General features: G+C 38.0%; 2 protein-coding genes across 2 annotated transcripts; one reads left to right on the plus strand and one right to left on the minus strand.

Moving 5' to 3' along the window:
• Window positions 1-7,850: 7,850 nt before the first annotated feature.
• Window positions 7,851-14,036, minus strand: LOC137012845 (uncharacterized). Its single transcript, XM_067376319.1, has 2 exons — window positions 13,622-14,036; window positions 7,851-10,446 (listed from the first exon to the last, which is right to left on the minus strand). Exons 1-2 carry the CDS (start codon window positions 13,893-13,895, stop codon window positions 9,143-9,145), a joined length of 1,578 nt encoding a protein of 525 aa, XP_067232420.1. The 5' UTR covers window positions 13,896-14,036; the 3' UTR covers window positions 7,851-9,142.
• Window positions 13,911-16,440, plus strand: LOC137013279 (uncharacterized). Its single transcript, XM_067376962.1, has 2 exons — window positions 13,911-14,026; window positions 14,808-16,440. Exon 2 carries the CDS (start codon window positions 15,088-15,090, stop codon window positions 16,438-16,440), a length of 1,353 nt encoding a protein of 450 aa, XP_067233063.1. The 5' UTR covers window positions 13,911-14,026; window positions 14,808-15,087.
• The last annotated feature ends 4,892 nt before the right edge of the window (window positions 16,441-21,332 follow it).

Here is a 21,332-nt window from a genome sequence, read left to right on the forward strand (position 1 = left end):
CAATTACTGCAGGTACAGGTTCCCTGGAGCTCAAGGGCACAATGGTGATTAGGTAACTAAGCAACACTTCTGTTCATGAATCATCCTTGAGCAGGGTTATAACTGAGGACCTTTGGGATACAAGACAGGATTGTTATCCCTTAATATACCACCAAGCCTATGATATGATAGAGCAAACTATGACAGTACCTTTCGAACATTTGGGGTGAGTAAAATTTGAATGAGTTTAATGAGTTATTCAGCAAGAATGCGTTAAATTGACAGCTGTTAAAGTGACAGTAAAAATAAAACTTTCTATTCATCAAAGAATTCTGGAAAATGTATCATGGTTTCCACAGAAACAACATTGATCATAATCAGAAATGTTTCTTAAGCAGCAAATCAGCATATTAGAATGATTTCTGAAGGATCATGTGACACTGAAGACTGGAGTAATGATGCTGGAAATTCAGCTTTGCATCACAGGAATAAATTACATTTTAAAATATATCCAAATGTAAAACAGTTATTTTCAATTGTAATAATATTTCACAAAATGTTTGTTTTTACTGTATTTTTGTTAAAATAAATGCAGTCTTGGTGAGCAGAAGATACTTCTTTCAAAACATAAACTAAACTGTAGTTCAAATGTTTAAACACAGCCCAAAAATCATTTCTAGCTCAAGGTGAAGATCAAACCCTATACCAGAGATGTATAGAGAGATCAGAGGTCAAACCCTGCAACACTTGCATAGATCTAAAATGTCATACCTTTGTCATATGATACATAAACTCCCCTTTGGCTGTAACATATGTGAGCAAGTCCCTTCTCTCTGGTGTCAGTTGACTATAAATTTGTTTGACATAGAAACTCACAGGAGAATATATTGAAGCCTGAAGGGTGTAAATGAGATTTCTATTAAAAGCAATAGCATTAAAATCTGTTAAACAAACACACTTTAACACATTTAAAATAAACATACTCTAGAGTATCTGAACTGCCTGCAGATAAACAGAATAATGCAAACTAATTCAGTTGTGAACCACACATGATTTTAACAAAATATTGTATTCAGTGTTTGAAAGATATAGATGTGAAGGCAAATGTTAACAGTTAGCTACTATAATATGTGCTTTTAAATAAACATTTAGCATTATAGCTCTTGCTATTATGGATATTTAGCATGTCAAATCAGCATCCCATTTTAACTGCCCATTTTAAAGGTGCCCTAGAACATTCTTTCACAAGATGTAATATAAGTCTAAGGTGTCCCCTGAATGTGTCTGTGAAGTTTCAGCTCAAAATACCCCATAGATTTTTTTTTATAAATTTTTTTAACTGCCTATTTTGGGGCATCATTAACTATGCACCGATTCAGGCTGCTGCCCCTTTAAATCCTCGTGCTCCCTGCCCCCGAGCTCGCGACTCTAATACATTGCATAAACAAAGTTCACACAGCTAATATAACCCTCAAATGGATCTTTACAAAATGTTTGTCATGCATGCATCAGATCATGTGAGTATAGTATTTATTTGGATGTTTACATTTGATTCTGAATGAGTCTGAGGCTGTGCTCCGTGGCTAAAGCTAACATTACACACTGTTGGAGAGATTTATAAAGAATGAAGTTGTGTTCATGAATTATACAGACTGCAAGTGTTTAAAAATGAAAATAGCGACGGCTCTTGTCTCTGTGAATACAGTAATAAACGATGGTAACTTTAACCACATTTAACAGTACATTAGCAACATGCTAACAAAACATTTAGAAAGACAATTTACAAATATCATTAAAAATATCATGTTATCATGGATCATGTCAGTTATTATTGCTCCATCTGCCATTTTTCGCTATTGTTCTTGCTTGCCTACTTAGTCTGATGATTCAGCTGTGCACAGATCCAGATGTTAATACTGGCTTGTGTAATGCCTTGAACATGGGCTGGCATATGCAAATATTGGGGGCGTACATATTAATGATCCCGACTGTTACGTAACAGTCGGTGTTATGTTGAGATTCGCCTGTTCTTCGGAGGACTTTTAAACAAATCAAATTTACATAAGGAGGAGGAAAAAATGGTGTTTCAGACTCAATGTATGTCATTTCCATGTACTGAACTCTTGTTATTTAACTATGCCGAGGTAAATTCAATTTTCAATTCTAGGGCACCTTTAAAATGTGCACTAAATCGAACTTAGTTATCCCTGGATAAAAAACAAACACCCACCAAACTGCTTAAACTAGCCTTAAGCAGTTTGCTGGTCTCCCAGCTTCTAAAAAAATAAAAAGACCAGCCTGACCATTGAAAACAAACTTGGCAGCTTACTACGGACACTTAGGCTGATTTATGCTTTTCTACTGCAAAGATAAACTAGGTCACTGAAAGCTAAACCTGTTTTAGACTAGAGTCAGAAGTCCGTTCTCTCCGAGGAGGGCTGGGATATTCAGAGATGACCCCCTTTCTATCTCTGTCTGGAGCCTTCTTCAAAACTATTTAGATGATTTAGTGTATTTACTTGGCAGTTTAGATGTTTATAAGCTGTTCATCAAAGAATCCTGGAAAACTTATTGTGGTTTCCACAAACATATTGTGCAGCACTGTTTTCAACATTGATAATAATAAGAAATGTTTCCTGAGCAGCAAATCAGAATGATTTCTGAAGGATCATGTGACATTGAAGACTGGAGTTAGGCCTGTTCACACCAAGAATGATAACTATAAATATAACGAAAAAGATATAGTTCTAAAAATCATTCTAAATATAAAGAATAGCACTGTCCACACGATAACGATATACAGAAACGTTTGGATCGTTGGGATCAGAATGATTTTTTCCCCCAGCTGTTGAACGATAAAACACTGACAGCCAATCAGAATCCATTCTAATTTAAGAGCTTGCGCATTTAAAATGGCAGACGACATTGCGGAGAAGTTAATCGTCGAGGTCCAAAAAAAGCCACCGCTGTTTAACAAGTCAAAAAATGAGATCACAATGCCAGGCTAGCAAACAGTGTAATATAAAATTACCTCAGGAATCCAGTGCTAGTTTCCACAACATTGTCTTGCTTCATTTGAAGTCGCAGGCATTATTTTTATTCCACTATATTGATTTCGTCAGGAACTTCGAATAAACAAACAGTTATCGTTCGTTGGTGTGAACGCAAATAGTTATCTTTATAGTTATCATTCTTGGTGTGAATGGACCTTAAAGATGCTGATTCAGCTTTGATCACAGGAATAATATACATTTTATATATATATATATACAGTACTGTGCAAAAGTCTTAGGCACGTCAGTATTTTCCGTTCACATTTCCAAACATTAATTTTGCCATTAATTGTAATAATCCAGTGAGATTTTTGAATACACAATAAGACTGATAACAGCCGGTGTTCCACATTGAGATCAGAGCTCACCATCATCAAATCCGTCTGTGATTACAGGAAGAAACATATGAAACTGAGACAAACCAAATCCAGAAGAACTGTGGCCGTGTCTCCAAGAGATTTTAAGAAACCTGCCTCCAAAGCTACCTGAAAAATGAGAAAAAAGAGCTGTTTTAAATGCAAAGGGTGGTCACACAAAATATTGTTTTGATTTAGTTAATATAAGTAAATTGATACATAAAATCTATTTATAACAGTATTTTTCAAAAAAGCATCCTCACTTTACAGCATTTTTACACAAGTGCCTAAAACTCTTCACAGTACTGTATCTTTGCAGGCAGGTTTCTTCAAGCATCTTAGAGACAGGGCCACAGTTCTCCTGGATTTAGTTTGTTTCAGTTTCATCGGTTCTTCATGTAATCACAGACGGATTCGATGATCAGATCACTGTATGGAGCACCAGCTGTTGTCAGACTCCTTGTGTATTAAAAAATCTCACTGGATTATTACAATTAATGGCAAAATTAATGTTTGGAAATGTGAACGGATATTTCCTATTTTCCTACAGCAAAAGATATAAATAACTGGCTTAAAACCTTTTTTGGGGGGTGAAAATACTGACGTGCCTAAGACTTTTGCACAGTACTGTATATATGCATTCAAATTGAAATAATATTTCACAATATTAATGTGTTTTTACTGTATTTTTTATCAAATAAATGCAGCCTTGGTGAGAAGAAGACACTTTGTTCAAAAACAATAAAAATCTTATTAACCCCAAACAGCTTGGATGTTTATGAGTTCCAGACTGCATTGCATTTGCCAGCCAACTGGTTTTCATTTTTAGGCCCTTTTATCTCTCTTTTCCAAGTATGTTAGTTTTCTGACCTTAAATTACTCCTCATGTAGTGGTAAAATTAATCATTTACAGGCATGTGGTGTAGAGGCAAACTCATGACAATGCATATGCAAGTGCTCTAGATCTGTTTCTATGTCACATAAACACAGCAAATTCTCTGAGGGGAGAAAAAAGAATACAAGAAATGCAATGATGTCATAAAGAAAATATGAAATCTTGGATTAAAATGTTCCATCACATCTGCCTCAAACTTCCTTTGTACCTATGAATGTTTCATGATCCTTTCAGAGACCAAAGCCACTGTGTGTTTGGGGAGAAAAACAGCAGTGTTGCAGTGAACTGAAACAAATAAACACTGCAATAAAACACAGTCAGTGTTAGCCAGTACACTACGACAGCAAAGTCGAGTTTTTGATTGCAGTAGTTTATCATATTGTCCGCACGTCAAGGACACCAAGATTCATTCAAACCCGATTGTATGTTCAGACTTGGCCAAGAAAGCAATATTGATTTTAGTACATTTTGACAGTTGTGTACAATTTTTTACAGATTTGAGGAAAATGCACTACATATCGAGCGCAGCGTTAGTTCAGTCAGGCCACGTAGGCATAGTGCTGCGACCAGCTGACGCGGTCAGCTGTCAAATCGTTCCAATCATTACCATTCTCCTATTAGACACGGGACATATATACGTGGCATTGCTGCTCTGTAAGTATGCTCAAACTGCTCGCAACCCTCCCTCCATCCCCATTATAAGCATGAGCATATTACTGTGCACCTTCTGGTTGTCATCTGCTTTGTTTCAGATCACTACCTTAAAGTCAACAAGGCTTCAAGTCCCGGCTGGCATGGACCGCACTGCTGAGAGACACTCATCCTACAGTATAGATGTCCCACATATCTATACGATACCACGTTCGCTCTTAAAGACATTACTAGTGTCTTAATTGTCTCTGTATTTCCAAGCTGATGGTTCCGGGGGGTTAATGTTAAAGCCCTTTTATGTTCAATTAATTTTGGAGCAAGAACCCCCATAAGGAACCATACCGTCAAAGATAATTGTGTTCAATAAACTCAAGTAACTTGCCAAAGTGGTCCTGTCTGAAATAAAAAAAATGCTAAGAAACCAGTTGATGTTCAATATTAATAGTAGTTATATGAATTAATAACATTCAGAAAGATTACATTAATTTAATCTGTCAATATTAATTTGAGTAATGCGTTTGTTTACAACTGATACCAGTTACTATGAAACAAGTTGATGAAATGGAGAGAATAAAATTTCTATTTGCATTTCTTTCCAAATATAATAATTAAAAATAAAATTATCATTCATCTAAAAGAAGGTATAAAAGGCAGAACCCCCAGACTATCGGTATCGTTATCATTCTGTATATAATTGGCTATCGGTGGAGCAATTCAGTATCGGTGCATCTCTAATATATTATATATACACTATATATACAGCATTTGTCCTTAAGTGAAAAAAAAAAAAATATAGAGAGCAACTACTTGTCAATATAATAATTTATTTTATTGAATTAAGTCATTTGCTGAGTGACATTTAAACATAAGTTTAAAGGTCAGAAACAGTATTACACCTGAATTTCACAGAAAAACAAAAACAGTTGAAGCCAAAAGACAAATAAACATGTTCATTCAAAACTGTAAGCAGCAAAGGTTATTTTAAGGCAGTCTTTGTGAAACAATAAAAATACATTCACATTTTTATAATTACTTGCTACCTAAAATAAAAAGCATAAAATATCTGTATGGACTAAATGAGAGTCTGCTACATGCAGTTAACAGTGATGGCAAACAAAAAGCTACAGTGATGTTGTCAGCAGGAATGCTGATGTCATTGTCACACATTTAAATGGTGTAATAGAATCAAAGATACAGCAGCCGCTTAGCTTGTGATTTGAGGAAAGGCAGTATGCGAACAGTCCAGGCTGGGATTTAGAAAGATTTGGCTGATTTCATGTCAGCATTTGACATATTACAGCCAGAGTAGGATGCCAAACTGCTACAAAGAAAATAGTGGTTTTTGGCTGGTCTGTGTTCTGCATTGCTCATGCAGTTCACAAAGCATTCAAAGCATACTGGACAGTCATATCACAGGCCTGAAAGATACTCTATGCAAGTAAGTAAACGCTAAAGTTTAAAGAAATTCAGGCTGAAATGTGTTCTGAAATGTGTCAGTCATTCATGCAGTATAACTACATGTTGTATTCTCAGTGTCACCACAAGGGGCGGTATAGCAGGCATTAGTGCCTCTTGTGCATTGAATTTCCTCTTTTAGATAAAAAACTGTTACAACAGGGCAACACTCTTAAAAATAAAGGTTCCAAAATGGCGATGCCATAGAAGAAGTTTTCCTCAAAGAACCTTTATGGTGATCAGTTCTTAAAATAATATTTTTCTCCTAGAGTGAAGAACATTCAAAATGCAGAAAAACTACATGTTGTATTCTCACGCTGCATACGAAATCACATATTGTCTATGAAGTAGAAGTAGTAGGTCATCTGGGAACTTTTCGCCTACTGTTTTTCGAATACTATGCATTCGGACATAATACTCTGTTGGTGTATTGTTTTTCACATACTATATAGTAGGGAAGTATTTGATTTTGGATGCACCACAAGGGATGCTATAGCGAGCATTAGCACAAATTGACTTCTTCTGCATTCAGTTTTCTCTTTTAGATCAAATACTTTCATACCAGACACAGCAAAATCAACACCAACATCTAAACCTCTGTTAATTCTCAATAAGGGCTTCTGTAGACAAATAACAGAAATAAAGTCAATCTGGTTAGTAATAAATGAAGCTGGTGATGCCGTTTGTGAGATTTTTATCTTGAGAGTTTTAATGTCTTCTTTTATCTTCTGTTGATTTCATCTAAGGCTTGGCTAAAGTCAGTTGTAGTTCTTGTGTTTCTCTTTTCTTCAGTGATTCTGCTTGTTAACAGCAGGTGTTCATCAATAATGCTCAATCATCACTTAATAATCTCATCAACAAACTCTGCTTCAGTGTTACTTTAACACTATATAGAGAGGGACCATATGTACTCTGAGCAGAGCTGATTTAACTCTGGGGATTTTGCTGAGGAGCAACAATTTGAAGAAAATCACACTGAACAAGTTAAAGTTAGTCAGAGTGAACAGTGCATAGCTAGAAACCTGAATAACAAATTCAGTAATATTTGAAGGTCACTCCCCCTGAGAACTGATGTTTCTTATATTTGTACAGTGGGACTGCATATTTGTATGAACCAAGCGTTCATGTCGGCATTTCTGCACTTGCATAGAGTATGTTTCCAGCCTAAAGTTAATTGTGCACACACAAATCATTTTCAGAATGGAGACACACTTCAAAAAAGATGTTTCAACCTCTGGAAGCATTAGGATTTTTCCCTTATGCAAGAAGGAATTTTTTGTGGATTTTCTCAATTTTGGTACACCGCTGTTACAGGATTATAGTTTTAAGGGCAGACACTTTCAGTACAATTTTATATATATATATATATATATATATATATATATATATATATATATATATATATATATATATATATTTAACACACATATCATTAATTGATGTAAAAAAGTGCATATTTGTAATATGTTATAATTGTTATAATCTTATTGCTATAGTAACAGTTCCACAGCCTCATGCTTTATTGAAATAATTAATTAATAATCAATAATACTGTAATATAATCTTACATACTGGATTTCAATAATGCACTATGGATTATTATTGCTGTATAGAGTTGGAAGATGATAGTAGGGCTGCACGATTTGGAGGGAAATCAAATTGTGCTTTGCACTTTAAAAAAATCCAGGGATGGTGTGGTTGTTTGTAGGGCTGCACAATTTGGCCAGAATTTTGTGATCATATATAAATATAGCTTTATAATAGAAATAATAATAATAATTCCTATTATTATTATAGTTATATTACTCAGTAAAATATAAAAATTATTAAATAAAACAATAAACATTACTATTGCAATATATCAATGTAAAATAAAAAATGAGCATTTAAGAAAAATAATATAATATAATAAAAATCATTTTAATTTACAACCATAAAATTACAATACTAATATTTATGGCTGTCTTAATTTTTAATTTTTAATATTTAAACCATCAAACATTTATTTTGAAGGAAAACTGCAAGGAGCACTTAAAGTTTCTCTTTTGTTGTTAAGCGCTTCTCTTTACAAGTATGTGAAAAATTTTTGGTGCATGTTGCTTTCCCAAATTCACGTTAAAGCGATCCAAACTCAGAGCATGTGATTCAGAGATGGAGTTCGTGTAAAGCAGTATTAGTGCAGTGATATTGCAATTAAACTTTTTTTTTTTTTTTTGAATAATCGTGCAGCCCTACAGTCTTAAAAATAAAGGTTCTAAAGGCTTGTTCACACCAAGGACACTAACTATGATGATAAAGATATAGTTCTAAAAATCAATCTAAATATAAAAGAATAGCAGAGTCCACAACTATAACGGCAAAGACCAACAATATTGTTGGAATCAATTTCCGAGCAATTTTTTTTTTCAGTTGATGAATGATAAAATCATTGAGCCAATCAGAATCGATTCTGCTATAAGAGCTCGAGCATTTAAAGCATTGGAAGACATAACTGCAGCACGTGCTTATAATAAACAGAACGATGGTGTGCGCTGGATGTTAATATAGTTATCGTTATAGTTATCATTCTCAGTGTGAACAGGCCTTTCAAGGTGATTTTTGCAGCAATACCATGGAAGAATCATTTTGGGTTCCTCATAGAACCTTTCATTGAACAGGAAAGGTTCCATTGATGTTTTGGTTCTTCACAGAACCATAGATGCCTATAAAGAACCTTTATTTTTAAGAGTGTTCGTAGATAGTCACCTCTGAGTTCAGCAACATCCCCAGCACTTCTCAAGATAGACTTCTTCATCTTGGCTTGTTAAATAGAGATAGCGGTTTCCACACTCCTCCCAGCGAGAGATCCTTCCATCTTCCACCAGGACAAACTTCCACTCCATCTGACTCTCCACAGGGAGGGTGATAGTGTTGGCCCAGAACCCGTCCTTGGCTCTGTGGAGTGGAATGAAACTCTCCCAGGCCCCCAACTCCTGAAGGCTACCGGTAACAGCCACCAGCTGGCTAGGAGAGTATGTGATGTAGTGAATCCTGAAGGTTACGTTAACCACTTGCGATAAAGGCAGAACAGTCGCTACTCTTTTATTCGCCAGTTCTTCGTCCTTTTTGGCTAAAGCAGTCTTGACTTGCCCTTCTTTTCCAAATTGTGTCTGTTTTTCTTCAGTGCTGGTTGCAGTTGGCGTAAGCCAGGGAAGATCTCTGAACTCTGGTGCCCCTACATTTAGCCACTCGTTATTGTCCATAATGGCATCCATGATGCTAATCTCATTCTTTTCAAGTTTCTTCTCCATTGACGCACCATCTTCATTGGTTTTCTTCTCACCAGACTTGTGTGAGAGGCTCACCGGTGTTGAAGACCCAACAAGGAAGGTATTATCAGGGTGAAAGCCCAAGTAGTTGTGGAAGTCGAACCTGTTGCTGTGGTTGACCATAGACTTATTATCATAGCAACAGCAATCATAGTTATTTGTTCGTGGAAAACGGCAGTCATTGTGGTCTTCAAACTTCTTGTTCACTTCCTCCACTGTTGACATCTTGTTGTCTTCCTCTAATGGGATCTTACTAGGATTGGATGGTTTAACCATTTGGTCTGAAGAAGAACTGCTTTGAGTAGTGACATGAAGTTGATGTCTCTGATAAATGATCTCCTGAGCGCTTTCAGTTTCAGATGGTTCATCTGTGTCTCCACTCAGTCCCGTCTCAGATTTGTTGAGATATTCCTCAATATCCTCATGTTGACAATCTAATTGTGTCAATCGTACACTCACATCAACCTCACGTCCACCACCATCATCATCATCCTCGTGCTGAATATGATCCTCACATACTGTGTTTTCGTCAGGATCCATTTCTACACACTGATCCAGATCAGAATCCGTTTTGTCTCGCATTTCAGGTTCTAAGTCCATTAGAAGCTCATCTGTAATATCCTCAAAGTCTTTGAGAGTGCTTTCATTCAGGTCTTTCTCTGATATCTCAGTAGAAAGGAGCATGTTGTCTGTGTCTGAGAGGTTACTGGATTCGCTGCAACACTCCTGCTTTTCATCCTGACATTCTCCTAAAAGAGAAGAAAATGCATTAGCAACGTCATATGTGCTTTAAATGTTCAAAAATTTATATGGGAATTCTTTTAGCAAAGAATGTATAGTCTTTTTCTTTCTTTCTATCCTTTTCATTCTCTTTTTTTTAATTTGTGCATTATGTTTTCATTGCGCCAATAGTTTTATGGTAGTTCAACAATTTTTGTAAGGGGAAGAAAGATTGGTAATGGGAAAAGTGCATGTCACTGTTTTTAAATCTAAAATAGTCAATGTAAATATGACCTGTGGCTAGAAGTAGATTACTTACTGATGGAACTTGTGCAATGTTTATTCATCTACTGATAAATCAATCAAAATTCCTCAGCAATCAAGCAGGAATGTAACCGTGCAAATGTCAAACGTTTATAAAGTTACAGCTAAAAACCATGATACGTGAATGCTAGGGAACGGAAAACAACAATTCAGATCAGTGGGAACGAGTTTGTGACTTTAGAACTTGGTATACTAACTAACTAGATTTGCTTTTTTAGAAGGAAATACCAGTGCTTACAGGGCAGCAAAAGAGTATGGTGTAAGTTTACGTTTCAGGCTTTGGCTGAAATCATGAAATCAAATGCTGCATCAGAGTGGCCTTTAACTTTGACATTCAGTTCAACTTGTATTTTGGCAGCTGAACACAAGAGTCATTGTCGAACTTTCAAAAAGATTTTGGAATATCAGAGCCAGCAAAGGATGTTACGCAAACATTTGGACATGCTTTGGTGTTTTTTGTTCTTTTTTTTTTTTTTTTTACCTCTATATACTATGCGTAAAGGTACATTTTTCAGGTTTTGGACATATTCAAGATAGAGGTTTATTTGCTAAAGAATGGTATAGATGGTTTAATAGATGCAAGAAAGAAAAGACTAATCACAATTCATCTCAATTTGACCTCTTACAGTAGCTGAATTCAAAGAACACAAACCTCAATGCTGCAGGTTTGTTCAGTACAGTTCAAAAGTGTGGGGTCTGTATAATTCTTTAATATTGTTAAAGAGAGAGTTCACCCAAAAATGAAAATTACCCCATGATTTACTCAACCACAAACCATCCTCAGTGTATATGAATATATGACGGTGTATAAAACAATCAGAGTTATATTTAATAATGTCCTGGCTCTCCCAAGCTTTATAATGGCAGTAAATAGAGGGTGAGATTTTGAAGCCCAAAAAAGTGCAAACATCCATGAAGCAATGCATTCGTGTAAGAAAAATAGCCATATTTAAAACTTTAAAAATTAAAATAACTTTCTTCCGACAGCTTCCCTAGAGCCATGCAGATATCTTTTATGATGGATGGATGCACTTTTTGGGCTTCAAAATCTCATCCTCTATTCACTGCCATTATAAAGCTTGAAAGAGCCAGGACATTATTTAATATATCTCCGATTGTGTTTATCAGAGTGAACTATCCCATTAACCGAGTCTGCTATTATTTGATCAAAAACAGTAATACAGTGAAATGCTAAATTTTCAGCAGCCATTACTCCAGTCTTCTGTGTCACATGATCCTTCATAATGACAACTGCTTTAAATTTTTGTGGAAACCTTAAAGGTAGGGTAGGCATTTTCAGAGAGGCTATAGCAGTAGCGAGCTAGCTTTAAAAACATTAGATCCCACCCTCCCTTCAGAGCGTGCTCCAAAGCCACACCTCCTTCAAAACACATCAACGTGCACAGCATAGTCTGCAAAGTTTCAAGAGGAGGAATAGTAAAAGGCGGCTTTGTTTTGGCCGCTCAGTGACTGTCTACATCACTGCATAGCCTTATGGAACGTGTTGATGTGATGTCTGTGTCTTGCCTATCAGCATATGGAAATACATTTGCTGAAAGGCACTGCATTCAGACCAAATGCAACTAGATAATTAATAACTAGACAATATTTTTTTGATCCTGAGACTTCCACAGACATATGGAGCCCCACACATAACATGCAAGAAAAAAAAAAAAAATGTAACTTATTATTTTGTTCGATTTACTATTATTTCCCTCGATTTACTAATTCGTTCCCTCGATTTACTAATTCGTGTGCACGATTTACTAATTTGTTCCCTTGATTTACTAATTTGTGCGCACAATTTACTAATTCCTTCCCTTGATTTACTAATTTGTGTGCACGATTTACTATTTAGTTTCCTCGATTTACTAATTTGTGTACACGATTTACTATTTAATTCCCTCAATTTACAAATTTGTTCGTACGATTTACTAATTCGTTCCCTTGATTTACTGATTCGTTCCCTTGATTTACTAATTTGTGCGCACTATTTACTAATTCGTTTCCTTGATTTACCAATTTGTGTGCACGATTTACTATTTAATTCCCTCAGTTTACTAATTTGTTCGCACGATTTACTAATTCGTTCCCTTGATTTACTAATTTGTGTGCACAAATTACTAATTTGTTAATAGAAAATAGTAAACAAAATAGTAAATCATGCACATGTTTTAGTAAATCGAGGGAACAAATTAGTAAATCGTTAAATCGTAAAATACGTTACGTTAAATCGTAAAAATAATGTTTTTTTTAATACTTACTGTAAACCCTTCTTCTGCAGGACGTGAAGAGTTTCAAGTGTTTATGAAACAAATTGCATACCCTACCTTTAAATCTGACTGACCCCAAACATCTGAATGGTAATGTATTTCCACGTTTTTGGTTATTTATAACAATAATTATTATTTGTGCCTACCTGTGGCTTTATTGGAACTTTATTGGATTTTTTTTTATGTAATTAATTAAGTATTAAAAACAGAAGCCTTACAGCTTGACATCATCCTATTTGTTGCTGTGTCCCAAGAAATGTTGCTTGCTCAAAGTAGACAGTGTGACCTAAATTCAAGACTAAAATAATAAACAAACATAATGATAACAGAATCAATAACATAATCCATCGCCAAAACCACATTTCTGTCAGTAAACGCGCAAAATAATAGACATGCAGAAAACGTTTCTGATTGGCTAAGTTTTCTGACTGGCCAAAAACGGCGCGGGCCGCTCACTCGGGACAGCTTTTCACTGTTTACCGCGTTTATGGCTGTCGCGTGTGATAATCTATTACTGTGATATTTTATGTGTGGTATTTCAAAAAAGTCTCGCACATGTGCGCACCAATATTTAGCTTACTGTGCTTCAACAATTGTCCGGTTTTACCTGTTGACTCGGTAGGTCGATAATCACCCCCCTCTCTTTTCCTCCTCCGAGCCGAGCTCCCTTCAACCGTTGCTTCAGCCGTTTCGTCCCCGTTATTCTCGTCGCCCTTCCCGCGCTGACCTCTAAAGGATCGGAAAATGAAGAACGCGGCGCACACCGACAGCATGGCAATGATCCCCACGGCGACTACGGCACCGAAGCCACCGATCAGATCCAGCAGGGAATGAATATCGCGCCGATCCAGAGCAATCGGTTTGCTGTTCTTCATGGTCATGCTGTGGATGAAAAGCTTCAATGTAGATGTAAGAATGCAGGTGACGCGATGCGGGGATCACTTCATTCTCAGCGCCGCGGGCGAAATGATCCTTTGATGCGGCAGAAGATGAAAAGAAGCCCCGCAATCAGGTGAGCACTGCCAATGAGCTTCTCTCTCTCTCTCTCTCTCTCTCTCTCTCTCTCTCTCTCTCTCTCGCTCCTTTTTCAATTTCAAAGTACTTTATTGGCATGTGTTTATAGCAAAGCCCCATATTGTTTTTACTTTTTTTTTTTTTTGGCTGGGGCGCATTATTTTTTCTAAGTTTTATTACTGTTACTATTATTAGCAGCAGCTAAATTAGTTTTAGTATACGAGTATTTTCCCTTCATTTCATATTAAATAATATAAAATGAAAGGAAAATACACGTTTACTAAAACTACTGTAGCTGTACATAATGTATAATAATGAATCTATTCATATATATTAATTAACTTAAGTAATATATAGTCCATTATATATAAACATCTTTAAAATATTTAAATTTGGTCATATATTTATTTATTCTGCACATTTGAAGCCTATTGAAGCCTTGAACAACAATGTGGGCAAAAAAGTATTTTTCCACCTTTTTGTTTTGCCCCAAAATTTCAAATATATTTTTATTTGTTTATTTTCTTTCATAATTATTTTGTGTGTTTTATTTATATATATATATATATATATATATATATATATATATATATATATATATATATATATATATATATATATATATATATATATATATATATATATATATATATATATTTTTTTTTTAGTTTAGGGCTTCTGTGTTTAGGGCCATCCTGGTGCACATTGTAAATACTGCCTCTAAAAAAATGCATTTGGATAAAATACATTTATGAACCACATTTTCCTTTTTATGGCAGACTGTTACAGATCCCTTGTTTCCCTGGACTCCATATCCCATAATCCTCCTCATCATCACTCATCACCTGCACCTGGACTCTATTGTCAGCACTCCCCATATATTGCACTCACTCCTTTCACTCCTTGTCGGTTCTCTGTTTTGTTAAGGTGTCTGTCTGTGTTTCTTGCCATTTGTTTGAAGTAAAGTGTCTATTATTGTGGAAATCCGTATCTGCCTCATCTCTCTACCAGCCACCCGTAACAGAAGAACCGACCGTAAACCGACTGGATTTCCACAACATGGAGGGATTCTCGGTCTCCCAGGCTCCAACTTCTCCCATGCCTCACACTACAACCCTGTCAGCTGGCGAGCGGCTTATCGGGCTCCTTCAGGTGGGTCGTTCGCTGGAGAGGTATGTGGAGGAGTTTGTTGAGCTCGCTTATTTGTCTGACTGGCCTGAAGCAGTTTTGATCTCCCTGTTTTTGGATGGATTGGATGACGACACTATCCATTTTGATGAACCTGTTTTTTGTTTCTCCTTAAGCAAAACTATCAATTTGATTTTGTGGTTAAATGGCACCAAATTCTGCGTGGATAGGGTTCAGGATAAGTGTTGTCGTCCAGTTCATCCAGAATCACGGTTGGCCGGGTCAGTCAGTCAATCTCCGGCTTCCTCCGCATACCCTTCCAGCGAACTCCCTGCCTGCCCCATGCTGGACCCACATTCCTCTACTGGGCCCAGTAAGTGGAGGAGGAGGAAGAAGAAAGCAGCTCCAGTGTCTCCAGAGCCCGCTCCAGTGTCTCCAGAGCCCGCTCCAGTGCCTGTGGGGATCTTAATTGTATTTGAGGGAATGAACTGGCCCTCAGCTCCAGCCGCCGCCGCCTACGAGCCCTCAGCTCCAGCCGCCGCCCCCTACGAGCCCTCAGCTCCAGCCGCCGCCCCCTACGAGCCCTCAGCTCCAGCCGCCGCCCCCTACGAGCCCTCAGCTCCAGCCGCCGCCGCCTACGAGCCCTCAGCTCCAGCCGCCGCCGCCTACGAGCCCTCAGCTCCAGCCGCCGCCGCCTACGAGCCCTCAGCTCCAGCCGCCGCCGCCTACGAGCCCTCAGCTCCAGCCGCCGCCGCCTACGAGCCCTCAGCTCCTGCCGCCGCCGCCGAGCCCACTCCTATTATGAACTGTGTTATTGTAATATCCAGCCCAAAGACTGTTTTCCCTCCCTGCCTCCCTCTCCCGCCTCCTCCCATTTATGTTTACACTGAACCTCCACCTCAAGCCCCCTCGCCCAGATCTCCACCTCGGACTTCTGGGCGATTTACCTTCACCCCGGCTCCAACCTCCCTCTGCTCCACCGTTGCCCATCAGTCCACCAGTTTCACCAGTATCCATCCTGCCTCCACTCACACCTTGTTCACTCGTCAGCCTGCCCTCCCCTCTGGACTACACTCCTCCGTCTCCACTCCGTCACTCCGTCCCTCGGATTCAGTTGGCCTCCTCACTCCCCCCGGTGTTCGTTTTGTTGTATGTCTTCCTGCTTCAACTGCGGCCTTCTGGAGCCCCGGCTGCGCTTCGGTCGGCGGAGCCGTGGATTCCGCCATCTCCCGCCGGTCCTTCAGCGTCGCCTGGGCTCAATGCCTCGAAGGCTTCGGCCCCTGACCCGCCATGGCCGCCTTCGGCCCCTGACCCGCCATGGCCGCCTTCGGCCCCTGACCCGCCATGGCCGCCTTCGGCCCCTGACCCGCCATGGCCGCCTTCGGCCCCTGACCCGCCATGGCCGCCTTCGGCCCCTGACCCGCCATGGCCGCCTTCGGCCCCTGACCCGCCATGGTTTTTGGACCTGCCCAGGAGACCTCCACTCCAGTCTACTCCTCCCCCTGCTCCGGTTTGAGGTCTCCAGGGCGCCCGCCCCCCTCCCGGTTGTTACATCTACGGCGCGAGGACGCGCCTACCGGGAGGGGGAGGTACTGTTACAGATCCCTTGTTTCCCTGGACTCCATATCCCATGATCCTCCTGTTCTCCACACCGGCACTCACTTCCCTCGTCAGCTCCTCATCATCACTCATCACCTGCACCTGGACTCTATTGTCAGCACTCCCCATATATTGCACTCACTCCTTTCACTCCTTGTCGGTTCTCAGTTTTAAGGTGTCTGTCTGTGTTTCTTGCCATTTGTTTGAAGTAAAGTGTCTATTATTGTGGAAATCCGTATCTGCCTCATCTCTCTACCAGCCACCCGTAACAGACACAATAGATTTTTTTTAAAAGCTTTTGCTGGCAATTTTAGCAAATTTGTCCCAAAAAATGATGAGGTAGTTTAAAAAAACACAGACAACTGTCAGTGCTCTGAATGGGACCATGTCAAAGTTCAATTATTGATTAAACTGGGAACTACTCTAGATTTGACTAAAGCAGCACAAACATATCTGATAACCTCTTATTGATCAAACAGTTGTTTGATTTGGGTGTTTTGCTTGTATAAGACATTTGTCAAACAACATTTTTAGCAACCCATGTGACTGCTGCAATAATAGGTGTTAATATTAATGTCATGTCAGATGCACAAGAACAGATTTGACCACAAACAAATGTAATCAATGATCATTTGATCTTTGACCCTCAAAATTCTTTTGAAATTTTCTACAGCAGTTTTCCATTTTCCATTTGTTGAACTGCTGATTAGCATCAGTTTCATCAATGAGGGTAATCAGTATGTCAATCATCAGGAGAGTTTAGAAGATTTTCACTTGAAGTCAGTTTTGTTTAGTTGTTCAGATTGATGTTTCTATTTTTTATCTCTCTGATATTCACTAAAACTTTACAAACAATAATAATTACCAATTATACATTCATAATACAGTGACAATGCAAACAAAATAATTGTGAAATCAGAAAACTAATTTTGCATTGAGCTGTTTGATTTTAGCAGATGCAAAAATCATCTGCTGCCACCTGCTGATAAATGATGCTAAATGCAATGCCCTTATTATGCTATTTAAAAGGCTCCTAATTTTGTCTCCTGCAACAGGTTTACATGCATCTGAGGTCAAAAAACATTTCATTTTCATACATTTAATATCACTTAATTTCTCAGAGTCTGAAAAAATTAGTCTGAAGCACTTCAAAGACTTTCGCTGCGTCCAAAATTAAATAATTTCCTACTATATAGTATGCAAAAAACAGTACGCCAACAGAGTATTATGTCCAATTACATAGTATTCGATAAATAGTAGGCTAAAATCCCCGGGTGACCTATTACTGCTGGTGAGATTCTGAAGTGTGCATTTGGACATTACTATCCCATGAGAGGATAAGTGTTCAAAACTTACAGTCTTTAACTTAGGCCAATTTTGATGACATCAAGCTGCACTTCAGCTTCTCATCAGATGTTCTGTCCAATCAGATGCTCTCTAGAATCTAAAGCGTCCCGCCCCCTGTATTATAAATAGACGCTGCAGCTGAAATCAGTCTCTTGTTCAAACATTTACTATTTTCTTTATACATGCTGAATGGAACATAGTGCACTACATAGGGGACAGGGAACAATTAAGAAGTGTAAATATGTCATGTTTCATTGGGTTACTTGATTGAAACATGTTATTTCAAAATGAAGTTAAATCAAAGAGTAACTGTTTCAAGTCGATTCAACATGAAGCAATCACATTTGAACCAGAAACCTGATACAATGGTGTTTAATCAAAATGAATTGTGTAAATAAAGTGAACAGCATCAAAAAGTGAGTGTTGAAAGCTTACGAACTCAAGATTCAGCCTGTGAAAACCATTTTGAAATCGGGTGTTGCTTTACCCTGGAAACTACGGAAGTACTAATCTCTGCTCTACATTATACAAATGTGCCAACAGGTGGCAGTATATTACCAAATATAGCCTAACTGGTGATGTGCTGTAAATATCCACTTTACTGTATTAGATCATATTGGCCCTGATTGTACGAGTTTCGGAGAGAGAGTTTTCGTGATCGCTTTATTTTGTGCAGTATTGTGTGCCTTAAGCGATTAACTCTACTGATAAATGACTGATTATAATTATTTTGCTTGAAAGTGTATCTGTTATCGTTCTGACTAGTTGCATGACTCACCACAGTTTCACGACCGCAATAGTTCTTGTGTGATACTAAACTTTTTGCTTATTAAAACTAATTTTGAAGTCACTGTATAGTATTCTGTTTGAACTTCATTGTGTATCTTATCTTTATTTTAATCATTGCAGTTTCACTGTTCGTTTACCTAAATATGTCACTTAATGTATATTGAAATATGATTTATAGCCCATGTCATTTAATTCAGTGATAGCGTGTAACCTATTGTATTTTCTACATTTCTATGTAGAAAACACATACACATAAACATGCTTCTCAAACAGCATCCCAAGATTGTTTTAGCCTGTATCAACTGGATTAAAGTTTTTTTGTTTTGTTTTTTGGAAATCTGGAGTATTGCACCTCTTTTTAATGGAAGATAGGAGGAAGACAGTTTAATGCATTTAATAACAAACACATTATGTATTATATACACTCACCTAAAGGATTTTTAGGAACACCATACTAATACTGTGTATGAATATATTTCATCAAACAGCTGTGGTAACTCGGATCAGTCTACAGTGGTAACTCGGATCAGTCTACAAACACGGTGAGTCATGTTACCCTTTCCCACTGTTATCTCGTGTTCAGTTTGTCACATGTTCAGTGTAGCTCTCTCTGTCAGCGACAAGGGATTTACATGTCATAAATGTAGGGAAATAGTCAGGCTGACAGAGAGAATCTCAGAATTAGAGACACGCATCCAAACTTTAATCGAGGATAGTAAGAATGCTTCAGATACTGTTTTGGATGCACTAGCTTAGTGAACTCTGTACATTGTTCGGTTCCGGCTGTAGAGCCCGCGCAGCAGGGCACTTGAGTAACGGTGAGGCAGCCTAGCCGCGGAAAACACTACTCTTCCGTTCCATTAAGAACATCAAACAGGTTCTCCCCACTCAGTGACGCACCCACTGAGAATCCTGTTGAAAGTGCCCTAGTTATTGGCGATTCTATTACACGGAACGTGAAAATAGAGACACCAGCCACCATAGTCACATGTTTGCCGGGAGCCAGAGCACCTGACATCAAAGCAAATTTAAAAGTGCTGGCTAATGCTAATCTTAAAAACTCTAAAATTATTATTCACGTCGGCACAAATGATGTTCGACTTCGCCAGTTGGAGATCACTAAAATTAACATTAAAGAGATGTGTGAACTCGCAAGTACAATGTCAGGAGAAGTAATTTGTTCTGGCCCTCTTCCTGTTCGTAGGAGTGATGAGATAGTTAGCAGATTATCATCACTCAACGGCTGGCTGTCTAAGTGGTGTCTGCAGAATAATATAGGTTTCATAGACAATTGGAAAAGCTTTTGGGGCAGACCTGACCTGTTGAAAAGACATGGTATTCATCAGTCCCGGGATGGTGCTGCTCTTCTCTCTAGTAATATGGCACATAGTCTCAGAACTAAAACATGACAAACTGGGGCCCAGGACAGGAAGCAGACAGACTGGCTAAACTGACCGTCTGCTAGCTGTCTCACGTTACAGAAGTCAGATAATTCCCAACACATAGAAACTCTTGCACCTAGATATTATCAAATAGAGACTGTGTCTGTACCCCGAATTAATAAAAACAAAAAGCTTCCAAACCCATTTAATGGTAAATTTAATTGATGTTCAACAAATAAAACATAGAGATAATAATGATAAACAAATGATAAAGCTTGGGTTGTTGAATATTAGATCACTTTCTTCAAAAGCACTTAATGTAAACGATATTATCACAGACAATAATCTAGATGTGCTGTGTTTGACCGAAACCTGGCTAAAACCGGACGATTACATTACTTTAAATTAGTCTAGTCCTCAAGGTTATGATTATCGACACAATCCTCGACAGAAAGGAAAAGGGGGAGGTGTTGCTGTAATTTATAGTAATATTTACAGTATCAGCCAGAAGTCTTTCAAATATAACTCCTTCGAAGTGATGGTGTTTTACGTAACATTATGTAAGTTGACATTTGTGTTGGCTACTGTATACAGGCCACCAGGGCACAATACAGACTTTATCAAAGAGATTGGCGATTTTCTATCAGAATTAGTACTAGCTGCAGATAAAGTCCTTGTTGTTGGTGATTTTAATATCCATGTTGATAATAAAAAGACTCATTAAGATTGGCATAAATCAAATAAAGCTTCAACTTCTGATGTTTCCAAAGAGCACAGCAGTAATGACTTTATGAACTTCTTTACTTGCAAGATTGATAATATTAGATAAAAAATTATAACCATGCAACCGTCTACTACAGTCTTGTGTCAGACAGTGCATTGTAGTGTCCCTAAAGAAAAATTCAATTCATTTACTGCTTTAGGAGAGGAAGAACTGTCTAAACTTGTTAAATCATCAAAATCATCCACATGTATGTTAGACCCTATACCGACTAAGCTATTGAAAGAGATGCTTCCAGAGGTCATAGATCCTCTTCTTAATATTGTTAATTAATCTTT

This window comes from Chanodichthys erythropterus, chromosome 22 (assembly GCF_024489055.1).
Source record: "Chanodichthys erythropterus isolate Z2021 chromosome 22, ASM2448905v1, whole genome shotgun sequence".
Classification (NCBI taxonomy): domain Eukaryota; kingdom Metazoa; phylum Chordata; class Actinopteri; order Cypriniformes; family Xenocyprididae; genus Chanodichthys; species Chanodichthys erythropterus.